The following is an 18,394-nucleotide window of genomic DNA, read 5'->3' on the forward strand; positions in this document are numbered from 1 at the left end:
ACACCAATTACAGACACAATTTCTATCTTTAGAGTTCATTTATCTCATATCACATAAATGTTTACAAGTAAATCTGAGTTTTATGTTCAGTTTCTTGTTTTCTAATACTTTTGTAAAGTTCTAAAGATAAATATATGTTTTGTAACTGTTAAAGCTTTAGCAATTACAGAACATTACTCTGTAGGCAGATTAAGTACTTTGTTTCACAAGAGAACGTTTTTTTGTTGTTGTTGTTGTTGTTGTTGTTGTTTTTTTACCTCTAACAAGGTATTTCCTAATGGCATGGGTGATCTGGGCCACAGTGGTGCTTTGAATGCTGCAGCCAAGTTGTTGGAGAAGCACACGGTTACCATAGTGCAATAGCCCACCCATGAAGATAGGGTACAGCTCAAAAGGTTGACGTTCACTGTACTGCTGTTGCTGTGGGCCATGGACTCCTACAAGGTTTTGCTCTACCTGGTCAAGGACATCCTCGTTGTAGCTATCCTCAGTGTGGAACAGCTCAGCTGCCATGGTTCTGGCTATACTGCCTTTGTTGAGACTGCTGATTTTCTCATAGAGCTTTGGAAAAAGCTTAAGAAGATTGAATACTGCAAAAATTCGGAGGGGAATTAACTTAGAAAAGATGTTAACAAGGGCATTGACATCCTCACTTGCCTGACCAATGGCCACAGATACTTTCTTGGTGAGCTTCTCAAGAGCGGATTTGTTCTCTCCTAGAACTACATAGAGTGCTGCCAGGTATTCTTGCATGGCTGGGACAGCAAACACATACTGCTTCTCATTGTTTTCCCTTAGGTCTTGTGATATAGATTTACCACTTTCTATGGAAGGAGCCAAAAAGAAGTCTAGTACATCGGTGCGGAACATGGCCAGCTGATGAAGCTCCTCATCTGTCTTTGTCTTCCCTCCTATCCACTGCTCTAGTTCTGCTTCTGAGAAGGATGTGCGTTTGTATGTCACACCTTCAAATGCAAGCTTACCTACTGTACGGACAACATATAACATCAGAGAACTTTGGTGTTCCTGAATGGGCATGTCCGTCCCTGCTCCTGTACCGAGCACTTCACCCCCAAAATTGAGCCTGAGGAAACTTGTGTATATGCCAGTTAGAGTGCGGATGGGGGCTTTGGTATTGGTAAAACGCAGAAAGTGTAAGGTTGCACAAGTGAGCCAGCAGTACGATGGAAGGAAACATGCAGCAGCAAGTTGGCTTTCTCTCTGGAGGTTGAGGTAAAGCAGTTCTACAAGATCCTGGGCCTCTTGGTTATGTGCAGTGTCACTCTGCTTTAGAAGGCGACTGGTGAAGTACGCCCGCTGGCGTGATGGGTCATTAAAACCACGTATCTGTGCGTAACGAGTAACATACTTCTGAGGGATACAGTCCAAAGCAGACAGTCTTGCCGTAATCAAGATGCTGGCCTGTGAAACATATAAAGTAAACAATAAGTGCCATTTACAAACAGTGGGACTTACAATCTAACAAACAAGGCTGAAAATTCATACTACACTTCAGTTCAATTAAATTTTATTTATACAGCGCCGAAATCACAATAGTTGCCTCAAGGCATTTGGAACGACAAAGCTATCTGGATCTAAATTACTCGTTATACTTTCTTAAGAACATGATGTATTTGAAGTGTTTTTAGTTTTTATTTTCAACGGGTTTAAAATCATAATCCTCTGCCTAATAATCCCGCGCTTCTATATTCCAGTACTAGACAGAAGTGATTAACTTTTTAAGTCAAAGTTGGACTTAAGGCCACGACTGGTCAAATTTTCCAATCCTAACTGTTTGATTAATCCAAACAGACACATGCCGCCAGTAACATAACATCTCAAGTATAGGTCATAAAGGTACCAAACGGATGAACAGTCAGGGTGCAGCCTCCGTGTCTACCTGTTCATGTTTCTAAAGTAGAATTACTCTGGTAATCGGTTTAAAGTCGCTTTGCGCTTGTTTTCATCTTTATTTTGTGTTCACACCTAAAAACTAAGAGAATGATCAAAGGATGTAAAACGTAGTAGAACAAATCTCTCCTGGGATTAACTAACGTACTGCATTAAAAACTGCATGTGTTCAGTGTAATATGTGTAATATTAAAAATAATACGATTTTTTTTAATTATTAGCATACTTTTCTAAACTCACTCTTTTGCTAAATGTTACTTTTATTCATTTTGCTTGTAGTTTTAAATAAAAGACAAGAACCTGGTCAGATTTGAAATGAAACAAAAACCTGGAGTGGGGGTACATATTAGCTTTAGCCATTTTTTGTTTAATCACTACCTTTAGTTAACCCCTTTTGGTTTTTTCTTACCTCGGGCAACAGATACTTTCTTAGCAGGTTTACCACAACTACACTTGGAGGCAGTCCCTCATTAGGATCACTGCAAAGCTCTGAGGCTCCAATTCGGAAATCCAGTTGCATCTTTTCCATTCCATTGAAAAGGAAGAGCACATCCTTGGCCTGTTTTCCCTCCCCACTTAGAAGGGGGTGTTTTTTCAGGTGTAGGTACTTCCTGCTCACCAGGTCTCTTAGAGACGTAACCCTGTGTAAAAGAGAATGTGAGTCTTTAGAATCATAAAATAACAATGTGACACTTTGGGTTGCCAAATTTATCAATCAAATGAAATTATAGAAGAATACAAAAAAAAAGATTGATTTTGCAATATTTTCAGATTATTTCGGAACTAGCACACTCCCAGTAACGCTGTTAGAAAATTTAAAAAAAGCATTCTTTTAATTCAAGGTTAGAGATGGTAAAGGCCAACATTTTGCTTCTTTTGCAGAAATGACTGCCTTCTCATAAAAGTTGACACTTGAAATCATGCAGCAAAACTGCTTTAACATGCAAGCACAATCATTCAGCTGATTTTGAAGTTGAATTTGTTGTTGAAGTTTATCTCAACATAGCGTTTACAGGCGGAAGAAACATTTTGCCACACATTATTTAGATGAAGTCCACCCACAAAGGCCTATCCAGCAGGCCTGGATGAAAAGGCATTTAGGCCAGGTCATCCACTAATTAGAAGGTTGTTGGACAATTGCTTCTGTTGAGCATTTGTGCAAAAATCACTAAGAATAGATTAGTGTAGTGTCTGTGATCATCTAGCCTGCTTCTGCTTGTAGTGCTCTGAGGTTTACTTTTTGTGGTTTTAAAAACCTGAATTCAACATAAGATGTTTAATGAGTTGTGCTGGCTTATTTCTATCCACGACTACACTGACATTATACTGTGAATGAATCTGAGCATTATCAGCTTAAATTCAAATTACTCTCTACCACAGTTGATTTAACTTAAGTCTTAACATAAACACTGCACTGTGCACCAGTCCAACACAGTGCTTCACTGTAAATCTGTTAGAGTACAGTAAGCCAACGTGTTTGTCCTGCACTAAACTGAAGAATATTTTCATTTAGCATATGAAAAACACAAAGTTAGTATAATTCAGTTCATTTTGCAGGACGTTTCTCAATATCAAAAAGCAAAACTTCAAATTATATTCAGATCCAATATCTAATTTAACAAATGAGAACTTACAGTTTATCTGGCAAACTGTAGATAAATGACCTTAACAGATACTTGTTAAGCTCATAGAAATTTTGCTTTTGGAATTTTTCTGCCACTTAAAAGTAAATGATACTTGTATATAGTTGTTCCTCTTCAGTAGGACCGACTTTCATGTGTTACTGTTGATTCGGGCAAATTACTTTAACGTTTGAACGCTCAGTGACATGAAATAATAGTCTAAACCCAGGGAAGAATTCAATTCAACTAAATTCACGTTTTGGACCTGAGTGCAAAGCTACGCACATTGGGGAGGTTATCATGAGAAAACGTGCTCCAGGCCCAGTAACATCAGCAGCTCCTGTACAACAGAGTAGGGCTGTTCGATATAACGATATATATCGGATAACGATATAAAAACGTCTATCGTTTCATTTTATGCTATCGTTTGTTTCGTGGTGTCGCAAAATAAACTGTTTACGGCAATATTTTTTCATCGTTTTGATGGTCACTGTAGTGGCTATATTCATTTCTCTTTCTCTTATATTTAATATAGCCACAATACGGACGGACAAGCGCCTGTTTTTATGCATTGTCGTTAGCAACAACGACGGTAAAACCATCGCGTGTCCGCTTGTTTATTTTCCACATAAACCTTTCACAATAAAGCTCAAGATCCTGTTAAGACTTTTCAAAATGAACTGAATCACGTGAACGAGCAGATTATTTACAGATGAGAAGTAAAAAAGAGCCACCAGGTGCTAAAAAATAAACCTTAGACTCAAACGTTAGAACAGGCTTTTCCCCACAGCACGCCATGTAATAAATACAAAGAAAACGGCGGCCGTTACAACTTATGTCTAAAAATGTATAGTTTCATGCATCGGTTAAAACACTCGACTCCGGGTAAAGGACGCGCAGCTGGAAACACTTCAAAGCAAGTCGAGCTGCCCGAGATTCACAGAATTTACAGAAAATTTTACATTTTTGTGATTTATATCGTTATCGGGACGATAGATGTCTTATATGAGATTTTGGTCATATCACACAGCCCTATGTGGGATTGTGTGTGTGTGTGTGTGGGGGGGGGGGGTGTCAGAAATGACTGAAAGATTAATAGGCTCTGTTTTGAGTTTTGTTCAAAAAGGAATGACTTCATATAGGGAAAATATATATCACATATGCAGGACACCTTAAACTAGTTTTTTAAATAAGCAGCAAGGCAGAACAAAGTCGGGGCTGCATCAAGACACAAGAACTAAACCCCAATTCAACCAGACCCAGAGCAGGATTTAACCAAGACAGAACCAGAATCAAAACTAGATGATAGTAGCACTAAAATCATCATAGACCTGCACTACACTTATTTTTTAATTCTACCAAAGTCCACTATTTAGATTCAGAAACATTTATATAATTATTTAGCCTTGTTGTGCAAACAATCCTGCATAACTTAATAAATATAGAATTTGAAAAATAACAAACCTAAAAAGAAACACTAGGTACGAGATACATGAGGACCTATGATACGGTGATACTTTTGGTAAACAACCATTTGACTAACATGTTCGGTGCGAACTGTGAGGAGGCGCTATCTAACCTCTGAAGTGGCTGCAAATTATACCAGGGTTTTAGATGAATGCCCCCCCTGTGATTTTACCTGAACCCTGCGATTTTATTTTTAATCATTTTAACAGCAAATTGAAGAAAAGCCTTGACTCCGTTGCTCCACTCACCACCAAAAAGAACATGCATCACCATGGAGAAACGAAGAAGTCAAAAAACTTAAGGGCAGCAGAGAGGAGATGGAGGAAAAATTAAAATGCAATCAACCATCAAATACTTTGCGAGCAACTTAAAATGTACAATAATACACTAAGGAATTCAAGAAATTCATACTTTTCCAAAATAATTAGTAATAACAAAAATAATCCCAAGGTCCTCTTTTCTACCATAGATTATTTATTTAACCCAGGTTTTAACAGCTCCCAAAGAACCCCACAGACTCGCTCTGTGAGCAGTTTGCAGACCACTTCAGGGGAAAAATCAGCGCCATCAGATCTGATATTTTATCTTCTCGCAATATGATTTTAAACATATCTGAGGGCTCTATTGTATCTGAGGAGACACTGGACAGGTTTGTCGTGGTTAATGCTGAGAACCTTAAGAAAGTTCAAAGTGAGACCCACCACATGTCTTTTAGATCCAATCCCCTCTTTACTTTTTAAAACACTTTATGGATTTTTTGAAGTTGAGCTTGATGAATTGCTCTCTTCAGTTGGGTGTCTTCCCTGCTGCCTTTAAAACGGCAGTGGTGAGGCCCCTTCTGAAGAAGAGCAATTTGGATTGTAATGATTTTAATAACTACAGACCTGTATCCAACTTACCATTTTTAAGTCAAATTTTAGAAAAACTTGTTTTTATTCAGATTAATGATTTTCTAAATGATAGACAGATCCTGGAGATATTCCAGTCTGGATTTAGGGTGAACCACAGCACAGAGACTGCTCTCCTAAAGGTTTTAAATGATCTTAGATATAACTGGGACGCCCAAAAGCTCTCAGTCCTGGTGCTACTGGATCTAAGCGCAGCCTTTGATACAGTAGACCACGCTATTCTTTTAAACAGACTGAAACACATGGTGGGCCTCTCTGGTGCTGTACACAACTGGTTCACTTCCCATCTCTCAGACAGAACTTTTATGGTGAGTATGGATACATGCTCCTCTAAGATCCATAAAATGACTTGTGGTGTGCCCCGAGCGTCGGTTTTAGGCCCTGTACTTTTTAATTTGTATAAGCTCCCTCTTGGCGGTGTCATCAGGAGGCATGGAGTGAACTTCCACAGTTACGCTGATGATACTCAGCTGTACATCTCCGTGTCTCCTGATGACACCAGACCAATGGATGCCCTTTTTAACTGTATTCTAGATATAAAATCTTGGATGGCAGAAAACGTTTTACAGCTTAACCAGAACAAAACTGAAGTTTTAATCGTCGGTCCTGAGGCTCAGAGAGAGAAACTCTTGTCTAAATTACAGGCATTTTCACTATGTCCTTCGCTACAAGTGAAAAACCTGGGTGTTATTTTCGACTCTGAGCTTGGTTTTATCCCACATATTAAACATGTAACCAAAATTGGATTTTATCATCTAAAAAAATATAGCCAGAGTCCGCCCTACTCTCTCTCAGGCCAACATGGAGATGTTGATGCATGCTTTTATTACCAGTCGCATTGATTACTGTAATGCCCTGCTCTCTGGTCTTCCCAAAAAGAATATTTCTCCTTTACAACTTTTACAAAACTCTGCAGCTCGTGTGCTGACGAAGACCAGAGGGCGGACCCACATTACACCGGTTTTAGAATCGCTGCACTGGCTCCCCGTGTGTTTCAGGATCGATTTTAAAGTTCTTTTATTGGTTTTTAAATGTCTTAATGGTCTTGGGCCTTCTTATCTTTCAGATCTGCTTCTATCATATGAACCCTCGCAGACCCTGAGGTCCTCTGGTACTGGCCTTTTGATCGTTCCTAAAGTCAGGACACATACTCACGGAGAGGCAGCTTTTCAGTGGTATGGTCCTCGTCTGTGGAACAGCCTGCCGGAGGAGCTCAATGCCGCAGAGAACGTACATGTTTTTAAGAACAGGCTCAAGACCACCTTTTTAATTTAGCTTTTACTTAATGTTTATTTATTCGATGTTATCCTGTTATTCTATTTATATTATTAAATTAGGTCCTACATAATATTTATTGTATTTTATCTTTTTATTCTGTATATACTCTTATTAGGTCATATCTCCAGTGTTTCCTCGGAGGGGGCTCTCTGCACCGGGGTTGTGATCGACCGTGGCTGCTGCGGCTCTGTGGGTCTTCTCAGCCTGGCTGGGGGGCTTCTTTGCCTCCCTCCAGCTGTGTGCCCGGCCTGGAGGCTGCGGTCTGTGACCGGCTCCGCGTGATAGTGTTCCCTCACCTGGTTCATGTGTGCCCAGCCCAATTTTACTTTTCAAGTGTGTGTGTGTGTGTGTGTGTGTGTGTGTGTGTGGGGGGGGGGGGGTAATGTATCCATGACCGCTTATGTTAATGAGAGTGTGGGGAGTGAATTGGAGGGCGGGATGGGGTGGGGTAGGCTGCTTTTAACTAGAGATGGCACGATACCACTTTTGTTATGTCCGATACCGATACCGATATCATAAATTTGGATATCTGCCGATACTGATATGAATCCGATATAGTGTTTTTTAATCAACAAAACTGTTTTTTAAATATCTTGCTGCATTTTATATAAGTTCATACTCAAGTTTAAAACAACAACTACACTAAATGCTATTCTGTTATACCTGTATGCAAAAAAAACAAATTTCATAGTTCAGCAATACTGATCAATCTAATAAACTTAAACCTACACCATCCTCCCTATTCTGGTATTTTAAAGAGTACTTAGCGTAAATATTAAGCAACCTAACTAATAGGGTTCCAACTCCCAGCAACAACAAAAATACATAAATAAAAAATAGGGAACCACCCCTCACGCTCCACCTCATGATGCTTAATCGACGTAATCAACCTTAATTTGATGCAGTGTGAAAAAAAATGCACAGAAATCAATTATTTTTCAAGAAATATTAAATAGATTCAACATCTTTCTTCAACAAAATTGCAGACTGCACAGATGGTACCTTCCCAAAGGAAAAAGTACTATAGCTTACTAGGGTATATATATTAGACTTAATAGTTACTATATACAGTAATGGACTTCTATTCATTTTGCATCAAATTAAAACTTTGGGTGTCAGATAATTATTTATTAAAAGCTAGACATTTTAAATGAGAATAAGAAAGAAAAGTATGTCTTTGTGCCCCCTTTTCCCTGTTCATGCCCTATCGGCCCCCCTGGCTAAACTTTGCTAGATCCGCCCCTGCACAGTTACCAGCGTCAGCTACGTAGAAAAAGATCCTGGAGTAGAAAGTAATATTAAATAAATTCTAACAACAGCTGATCAAGCTTAAACGTGCTGCTGTTGTTCAGCTGCTGGTTTCCTCTTTCTGGTGCAAAGTGGGCCAAAAACAAAGAAGAGACACGGACTCGCGACAGAAAAGCCGATCAGCTGATCGTTAAGCAGTTTCATGATTGAAGTAGCAGCAAGAAGAGGCAGTCGCTCCATATATTGCTTGTTAAGCTTAACGCAGGAATGCTTTACAAACATTCAGAGATGGACTTACACACTTGCTTTACTTCTCTCGGGGATAACTTTGTCGGAGATGAAATGCCGGGTTGCTAGCGAAGCTCCACATGCTATCCAGACCACCGACAGGTCCCGCATGCCACAGCCGCTCTATCACGTGATGCATACTGCTCCGACGTGCTAACGTTCTGAGGCGAGTTACGGCGTGTTGCAAGTTTTGTGAGGTGCTTTCGTGATATTTAATGGATCGGATTACATTTTTTATTTTTCTCCGATATCCGATCCAGTAATTTAGGTCAGTATCGGACCGATACCGATACGTAATATCGGATCGGTCCATCTCTACTTTTAACCATGTAAAGCACTTTGTGCTACATTTCTGTATGAAAAGTGCTTTATAAATAAAGATTGATTGATTGATGTCTGTCTCACCTGCTCTTGTTCCCTCTCTGTTCTGTCCTCATTCTCCTCTCTCTCTCCCTCTCTGTTCCTCTCACTCCCTCTCTGTTCCTCTCTCTCTCCCTGCTCCTCTCTCTCCCTCTCTGTTCCTCTCTCTCTCTTTGTGCTGACAATCAAACCAAACACCAACATCATCAAATATACAGTTGAAACCAGATATTTAAACACTCTTCAGATAAAAACACTTTTTTAATTGTAACATCAAATCAGACTAAATGTTTATTTTTTTTTAGATTGATAAATATAAAAAACATATTTGTTAACTTTAAGAGTAAAGAGAGAAACTATCTGTATTTCTTAATTGCAAATGGCACCAAATTGTATTCCAAACTGAGCCACACTTATGGAGCTCCACAATTCTTTTCCTGGTGTTTTGGTTGACATCTCTTGATTTTCCCATGTCACAGAAACAGGCTCTGTGTTTTGCCTTATATGCATCTGCAGGTGTGCCACCAATTTACTCACATGGACTCTACTAACCTATCAGAAGCTTCTTCAGCTCAGAATGGAATCGTCTGCAGTTTTCTTATTAATTAACAATAAACTTAGTGTATATGTACTCCTAAATTTGATGAAAGTGATAAAAAATAGAAGCTCTGTCTCTCTTTATTCTGACATTTAATTAATTCAAAAGATATTTCAATATTTATTTGCCCAAAACAAAACAAGTTTACTCTAAATTGATGTTGTACAGTAAAAAAATGTTCTTGTGTTTTGCTTGTTTTGCATAGGAATATACTGAACAAAATACAAAGCATAATGTATAAAATAACATCTACCAGAGTTTTTTCTTTGAAAGAAGCCCCTTATGTCCATTCTTGTATATCAGTACATTACTGAAACCGATTTATTTAGCCGTGGAGGGTAACAACTGAAAATATGAAATAAACACACATGTAAGCTAAGACTCTCTAAAGAAACAGCATTGTTGTTGTTCGGCTTTTCATTTCGCCATTTGTTGATTCACTTGAAGAGAAGTAACGTAATATGGGTCAAGTGATCAGTTTGACATCAATCTTTTGTGATACACCTTCATATTTACATTATTTGTACAGTACGAATGATTTGCTTTGGTACCTGGTCGAACTTCAGTTCTCCTCTGTCTGCCTGGCTCCGTTTCTCCAACAGGCAGCAGCTGCCCCCGCCCCCTCGCTCAGTCACTTAGTGTCTGAGCTCGGATCATACCAATATTAGGGGGGATTTATGCACAGTCGTAAATTCCCACAGTGTGCGCTATGTGCTTCGAATATTGTGTGTAGTTTTTGTTTTATACAGTTGTCAGAAAGGCATCTAACTATGAAAAATTACACTCCAAAAGACCCCGGGCTTCTGACAAAACAACCCGGGCTTAAGCCCAGTAAGCCCCCCCCCCCGCTCCGCCAATGATGACAACCCGTTTAATATTATCTTAGGTAATACAAGAAAAAAATAAAAACAAAAAGGATTCTTGAGGTCGTGCTATGCTTGCTGTGACTTGGTATTTACTGATTAAATAGTAGCAGAAGGTAGGCTAACACTTATATATCTTGGAAAACCAAAATGCATTTGGCACAGTGCATTCAGATCATAATTCTGATTGCAAAAGCTGCCAGACAGGACAGAATGAAAAAAATATATATAAATGAAAATGTACTTACATTCCTTATAAAGTGTTCAGTGTTGTGAACTACTTCATCTGCTAGCAAGGGTATGAGCTGTGTGGCTGCATCTCTCATACAGACGGTCTGTATTTAATCTCATAGTAATTTGTAATATGCATCAGTATACAGGTATCAATTTTACTGACAACCCTAGTAATTGTACTATGTTTGTTGTAATTTTGATCTCCTGAAGTCAATGTGTATGTGTGCGTGTGTACAGGAGTGTGGAGGATAATTCAGAATAATGCACGAGGGTTAACAAAGAAACAATTTGGTGGTTATTTGTTAGCCTGCTATGAATGCAATCTTTGCAACAACTTTAAATGAGTCTAAAACCATAAATTTGCTGATGCTGGCTTGTCCCAAATATGATTACATGGAAAGCTAATAGTGGATAGAGAACTACCTTTTTCCTGCTGAGTTCTCCTGCACTTTAACTGAAAGGCGATTAAGGCAGAGTTAAAAGCATTCATAATGTTAAACTAAATAAAAGAAAATAGATGTAATGTGCAAACTAAAACACTTTGTCAGAGATTTAAAATGTATATTAGGACCTAAGAAAATAAAAATGATAAGTATAACAACCAGTACATTAAATCCCAATCAATAAAGTTGTGCCTCTATAAATTTTCTACATGTGATAAAAAGTAAGAGAACCATCTTACTTTGACAGTTGACTGAGGTCCTCACAAGAGAAAGGAATCAGCAGCTGAAAGTGGCTCAGAGTGGTGCCAGCACACCAATCTAGCACCAGCTTTCGGACCACTGTACTTTTCCCTGTTCCCACAGCACCATAGATGAGGACATTGAGCCCCCGGCCATCACTCCAGGTATCAGTGTGCTGAAACAGCTGTTCCACAGTTACAGAGCGATTACAGTGTGTTTGGGTTTGGAATGGAGAGCCGAGTAGTCCTGCCCTCTCCTCAGCATCAGTTTCAAGGATCAGTGGGTCGACATGCATGGTCTCAGGGCTGAAGAAACCTCCAAACTGTTTTTCCTCCTGAGGAAGGTGGCTAAACCATAGGAGGAGCTTTCTCTTGTGGATCTCTATTGGGTCTATAGAGAGAAAGAAAAAGAAGGTGTTTTTATTCTTTAAGTGGTGGATTTTCTCAGATGTGATGAAACCTTATTAAAGTGGTAATGCAATAATTAATTTAATACAATGATCAAATTGAATCTGTTTTATCCTGATGTACAGTGCTGTGAAAAAGTCTTTTCCTCCTTCCTTTTTGGACTCTGACCTTGAGTTTGAGATCACTGAGATCCACACTACTCAAATGTTTTAGTATACACAGTACTGTGCAAAAGTTTAAAGCAGGCGTGAAAAAATGCTGTAAACAATGAATGCTTTCAGAAATATAAATGATTGTTTATTCGCCCCAAATGTATTCTTGTAGCAGGACAATGACCCCAAACATACAGCCAAAGTCATTAAGAGCTATCTTCAGTGTGAAGAAGAACAAAAAGTACTGGAAGTGATGGTATGGCCCCCACAGAGCCCTGATCTCAACATCATTGAGTGTGTCTGGGATTACATGGAGAGACAGAAAGGTGCGAGGAAACATCCACAGAAGATCTGTGCTTAGTTTTCCAAGATGTTTGGAACAACCTACCAGCCGAGTTCCTTCAAAAACTGTTTGCAAGTGTACCTAGAAGAATTGATGCTGTTTTGAAGGCAAAGGGTGGTCACACCAAATCTTGATTTGATTTCAATTTCGCTTTTGTACATTCACTGCATTTTGTTGATTAGTCAAAGTCAAATTACACTTTATTGTCATCTCCGCTATATACAGTACAGTATATAGAGAGACGAGATGACAAGGCTCCAGGTGCATCAGTGTAAAAACAAACAAATATAACAAGAGTAGAAAATAAATATACAATTCAGGACTAGGGGCAAAGGGATCAGTAACAATTTATTTGAAATTTACAATTTACAGTTTGACGCTTAAGGTCACCTTGAAGTGATTTAAAGTGACCAGTGTAGCAACTTGTAAACATGAGCAGAATTCTTGAGAGTAATGACTGTCCATAAGCAGCATCTGCATTACAAAGGCAGTGTACGGGGAGTGCAATAGAGTCAGTTAACAGTTTGTTTGTTTGTTTGTTTGTTTGTTTGTGTGTGTGTGGTGGGAGAGCCGGTAGTGAGATTGATGGCTTGCGGGAAAAAGCTATTTCGCAGTCTGGAGGATCGGGACCCGATGCTGTGAAAGCGTCTGCTGGATGGAAGCATCGGCACTTTTGATTAACACTTTCATTTTTGAAAGCATTCTTTGTTTACAGCATTTTTTCTCACCAGCCTAAAACTTTTGCACAGTGCTGTATACCTAGGGTATCCATTTGAAACTCCACCCGAGTTATTGTATTCATAAACTTGGGTGTTCATGTCGCCCTCCCACCCAGTAGGGTAACAAGAACACCCCAGTCTATTACGGCTAAGTGATGTACAACAACAATGTACAATGTAAAACAACTTTGTAAAAAATGAAAGGGCAAAAGGCCCATATTGCAGGCCTTATTTTGTAACAAGGAAATACCATCATTGTACTGTTCTACAAAGTACTGTGACATTACTACCAAACAATTGACTGATATTGCATTTAAGAGACAATAACTGAGAAAATGAACTGAAGTGTGGACCTGGTTCTAAAGAGTTTGAGGTAGTAAACTTCCTGCAGTAAAAACCAGAGACTGGCCAGGGTGCAGCCTCCATTCCCATCTGCCACATCCTCCATGTTTTGAGTAGATGACTCATCTGTCTGGAAAAAATAATGCATCATGCCAATTAGTTCAGCTGTTGCTTACAACCTTAATAAAATACAAATGCACAGAGAACAACATTTCAAGCACAACTTGCTTTCATTACTTTGCTGCTTACTTAATCTGATAATCACGCTAAGGAATAACATGTAGGAACAAGCTGTTGTTTGCATATTGCAGCAGATATAAGTTATTACACCTCCAAAGCACTGACTTTTACGCAACTGCACACAATTAATATAAACACAAATGAAACCTGTCTACTTTTGCTCTGAGAAACTTCCTGCAAGGTTCCTAAGAATTCTGTTGGGTCTTTATTACAAACAAAGAAAACAATGGAAATATGAACCAGTTTAAATGAATGACACCAGTCGTCGTTTACAAAAAAGTGAAATTCATAAAACGATTAACAGCATATTAATATTATTCTGCATAATACTTTGCATTTGCATTAACATTTGCCACAAGTAGATGGTGGTTCTTTACTACATCCCATTGTGGAAAATAGTCACATCAACTATTGTATGGACAATGTCTCTACACAGCCTAACATACCTCAACTTCTTGCACATTTTTCACACACTCAACAGAAACATTGAGCAAAGCCTGTTTCTATGAGTGCTGACATAAAGATGAAACTAACTTTCCAGTGACTACACATGTAGTCACTGGTCCTAAGTTATGACATGTCCTAGCAGTTTACACACCTTCCACTACTTATTTAACAAGCCGAAATGCAGAAGCAGTGTGTAAATCAGTAAGTACATAAGTACACTCCATGATTCAGTAGCTTGTTGATCCTCTTTTGGCAACACGCACGCATGCACACACACACATACACACACACACACACACACACACAGAGTGAGGTGCCGTTTGATCGGTGATATTGCACACTGACTAAGGGGGGTGCTGTTGCTACTATAATAAATACAGTTATAATAAATACAGTTTATAGAAGTAGTCAAAGGAGCTTGCAAAGAAAAGCGTCTGGACTTCTTTAAGTTACTTGAAGACATTTCACCTCTCATCCGAGAAGCTTCTTCAGTTCTAAGGTCAAATGGTGGGGAGTCCCAGATTATCTGGGACATGCAGACTGGGCAGACTGGGAATGGACGACCAACCTTCCGGTTAGTAAGTGACCTGTTCTAAATTGACTGTACTGTTACATTTAGCAGTGAATCCAAATGACAGTGAGTCTCATTCCCTCGCTCTGAAACTCCCGCTATCGCCATATTTTTCCCTATATGGTAGTATATAAAAAGACATAGTATATAAACAGTGTGCTGGGTAGAAAAATTTTCCAGTTGGGAGGGTGGAATTAATGATGCATTTGCGCTGTGTGGGAGAAAAATAACTCACAGTGAATTATCTGCAGGACAGCTTAAGATATGCCCTTTTAACCGTCGTACATAGAAATATATCGAGTATATTCGATATATCGTACATCCCCACTACTATGCCAGGGCCTTTAAGTCACTAGGCATCAAGGTTCAGTTAATCACCAACCTGTGGGGGAGGAGATTCATCCTTTTCTGCTGCTTCTTTGTCTCGGGAAGTTTTCTGTTAACAGTTAAAGCATAAAGTCACACAACTGATGCAAAAACAATCTTACATCTGCATACATCTGCATGCATTTGTTTTCTTAAGACTCAAGACGTTTATTGTCATTTCGTATGGTGTTACCCAGCCTGAAACGAAATACTGTTTCTCACCAAATTCCACAAGATGTCTTTATTTAACACGTCACCAGCCCCCTTTGTGATAGCCTTCATATTTATTTAGACATATTTTGGTATTTCTAAGAATATAATAACTCTGCTTAGACTACATATAGCGTCTGCGTCTCTTCTGCAAATGCCACTGTCTCATAGCTAACAATCATGCAAACTACACATAAAATACAATAAGACATACCACCGTCTTATCGTTCGTCTCCCGACCACACGTTGTCCAGGAAAGTAGCTTAACGCATGCAGTATGCCGTTTCCTTTTAGGTTTTCAAATTTTCAAATTTGTCCAGTATCATTAAGGACTTGACACACAGAAACATATGTATCACACCGACTGTCATTCTTCCGCTTCACCGTCGATGAGTTTCATGTTTCAACTTCCGGTAGTGCTGACGACAAGCAGTCCAAAACGTAACTCTTATCCACCTTTCCATAACCTCGATCGAAAACATCAAGGAAGATCAAGGTCGAGGAAATGTGTGTCGGAAAAATCACGAGGGCTAAGAAGTGCAACGTAATAAAAATCTGACCAACTAAAGTACGCAATTTCCCTATTTGCTAGTTTGTACTTAGTAAGTTCACTCGGGAGTCTAGACTTCCATGGGAGGACGCGGGCGTGATGACATCACAGCTCAGCTCCAGCGATTTATTGGAGTGGCTGGAGTTACAATGGAAACACGGGTAACTACTAGAAGTATTTAAAAACATTCATAGATAGATAGCTATTTCTCTATATATCTATATATCTTGTCTTTAGAAAACCTCCTTGCCATTATTCATATTCATGACCATTATTAGTTGTCTTCTAACATTAAAAAAAATCTTTCACTATGTCAACAGGCTTCATACAGTTGAGCAAATCACTAAGTGATTAAAGCACTAACTTTATTTCTCTTAATGAAAACATGCATGTTCAATCATCCAGGTAAGCAAAACCCAAAAAATTAAGTCTAAATTTTAATTCTAATGAAGTCATTTAGCTTCAATCAATTATATAGAACAGGAGTAGTGAAAAATAAGGAGAAAAAAGGGCTCTGTTTTCTGTTGCCTATATTGTAGATGCTGACTTTGCCTCCTAATTGAAACAGCAAATGAGTACGGTCAGGGGTTACAATGGGATTCAGGAGGTGGAGAAACAGGGGATGGCACTCCCAGTGATTTCCCCACTTTACCTGCTCCATGTCTGTCAGTACAACCTGTTCAGCCATCAATTCAGTTAGCTGCTCAGCAGCCATTAGCTCAGTCAGCCTCTCAGCCACCATCACAACTAGCATCATTACAACCTCTATGGCAGTCCATAGAGCAGTCAGTAGCACAGTTAATTGCTCAGTCACAGTCGTCGCTTGCCCCTCTTCAGGAGGCTGTGCCTACCCCGCCCATTTTGGACTGTTTTTCTAGTGCTCACCTTGAGCAGAGAGACAAACATATTAATACTGACATATTTCCTCATGAACTGGCTAGTTTTCAGACTGTTACTTGCTCCAGGGCCTCCCCAGAGGCTGAATTGCAGCCCTCACCTGACTCTGGACCCCTGGAGGCTAAGAAGCCAGTTGAGGACTGCACCCGGCTGTCGCTGCCTGAGCAGGGTCAGTGCTCCGCGCAACTGCAGTCTTCCTTATGTGTGCCAGGGGCCCACGTGCCTACTGGTTTTGCTCTGTGTGTGCCAGAGACCCACAAGCCTGCTGGTTTTGTTTCGTGTGTACCAGAGGCCCACGTGCCTGCTGGTTCTGTGACTGTTTTCTCTGAGGGGTCCGAGGAACTGCCTCAGCCTGCTGCTTTTGCTGGGGGGGCCGAGGAGCCCGTCCAGCCACCACCTGCGGCTCCCACGCCGTCGCCTGCAGCGCCACCACCTGCGGCTCCCACGCTGTTGCCTGCAGCGCCACCACCTGCGGCTCGCACGCCTGGTCCAGCCTCCGTGCCTTCATCCTCGTCTGGTCCAGCCTCCGCGCCTTCATCCACATCCACGCCTGCAGCGTCAGCCTCATCGCCGCCTGCAGCGCATGTGGTGGCTGGACAGGCTCCTCAATCCCCCCAGCCTGCAGCGTCAGCCTCATCCACGCCTGCAGCCTCATCCACAGCGTCAGCATCAGCCTCATCCCTCACAGGTGTACACACGGGTGCTCACACACACAAACTACACCCTTTTTAGCTCCTACCTTAAAGCACACTGTGCGCTGTCGATCTTACGTGCTGCACAATAATGTTTAACACTTAGTATTTACTGTTATATTCCCATAGATCAGCATGATGTTGTTTATCCCTTGTTAAATGCTTGTTTTCTTTTTTCTTTCTCAACAGGTGATCCAGGTGATTGATATATGTATTTTTGTCTGCTTATTTTGTTGGTTTTTGTTTTTTGCCCTTTATCCCCGTCCCTCTTCTCTGCTGTTTTTTTTCCCTCTTTCTTTCTCCCTTTTCTTTTCCTCATTCAAGTCTGTCCCGTATCTAGCAAATGAAAATAAAAAATAAAATAAACAATAAAAGGTGAATCAAATAGACCATTACGGCAAGGCTGGGATGGTCCATTTGGTAAAGTAAATCCGTTGGGCATCTTTCTTTGCCTTTAGACAATAATTCTGATGGCAAAAGAGCCAAACGGGACAGGCAAAAAAAAAAAAGAGAGAAAAAGCAAGAAAAAGAAAGAAAAATCACCCTCATCCACATCATCCTCGCCTGCAGCATCTTCCTCGCCGGAAGCAGCAGCATCAGCAGCATCATCATCAGCATCTTCCTCGCCGGAAGCAGCATCATCATCAGCATCATCCTCGCCGGCAGCAGTATCATCATCAGCGTCATCCCCGCCTGCAGCTTCAGCGTCAACTTCGGCCTCGTCTGCAGCTTCACCTGGTCCGGCTTCAGCCTCAGATGCAGCTTCAGCCTCATCCTCCTCCTCATCCTCGCCTGGTACTGCCGCTGGCATGCCGCCATCCGGTCCGTGCCTTCCGCGTGGCCGGCCTCCGGACTTCTGTTGCCGCCACCGCCTTCCGCGTGGCCGGCCTCCTAAACTGTTTGCGTGCCGCCACCGCCTCCCGCGTGGCTGGCCTCCTGAACTGTTTGGGCGCCACCATGACTTCTTCACGGCTGGCCCTCTGGACTGTCTCATCCTG

The 18,394-nt window shown here is 40.5% G+C and overlaps 1 protein-coding gene across 1 annotated transcript in view; it reads right to left on the reverse strand.

The window, feature by feature from the left end:
- The window catches only part of nlrx1 (NLR family member X1), a 29,809-nt gene extending 14,123 nt beyond the window's left edge, over positions 1 to 15,686 (reverse strand). Inside the window, exons 1-6 of the mRNA XM_085370845.1 lie at positions 15,472 to 15,686; positions 15,064 to 15,117; positions 13,435 to 13,553; positions 11,460 to 11,850; positions 2,321 to 2,552; positions 258 to 1,422 (exon numbers count right to left, since the gene is read on the reverse strand). Coding sequence (XP_085226971.1) covers positions 258 to 1,422; positions 2,321 to 2,552; positions 11,460 to 11,850; positions 13,435 to 13,553; positions 15,064 to 15,083 — 1,927 coding nt within the window. The 5' untranslated portion in view covers positions 15,084 to 15,117; positions 15,472 to 15,686. The remainder of the gene's footprint in view (positions 1 to 257; positions 1,423 to 2,320; positions 2,553 to 11,459; positions 11,851 to 13,434; positions 13,554 to 15,063; positions 15,118 to 15,471) is intronic.
- Positions 15,687 to 18,394: the final 2,708 nt, after the last annotated feature.

This window comes from Diplotaxodon limnothrissa, linkage group LG14, assembly GCF_057381915.1.
Source record: "Diplotaxodon limnothrissa isolate DT_005_m linkage group LG14, D_limnothrissa_male_GT1.1, whole genome shotgun sequence".
NCBI classification, from domain to species: Eukaryota; Metazoa; Chordata; class Actinopteri; order Cichliformes; family Cichlidae; genus Diplotaxodon; species Diplotaxodon limnothrissa.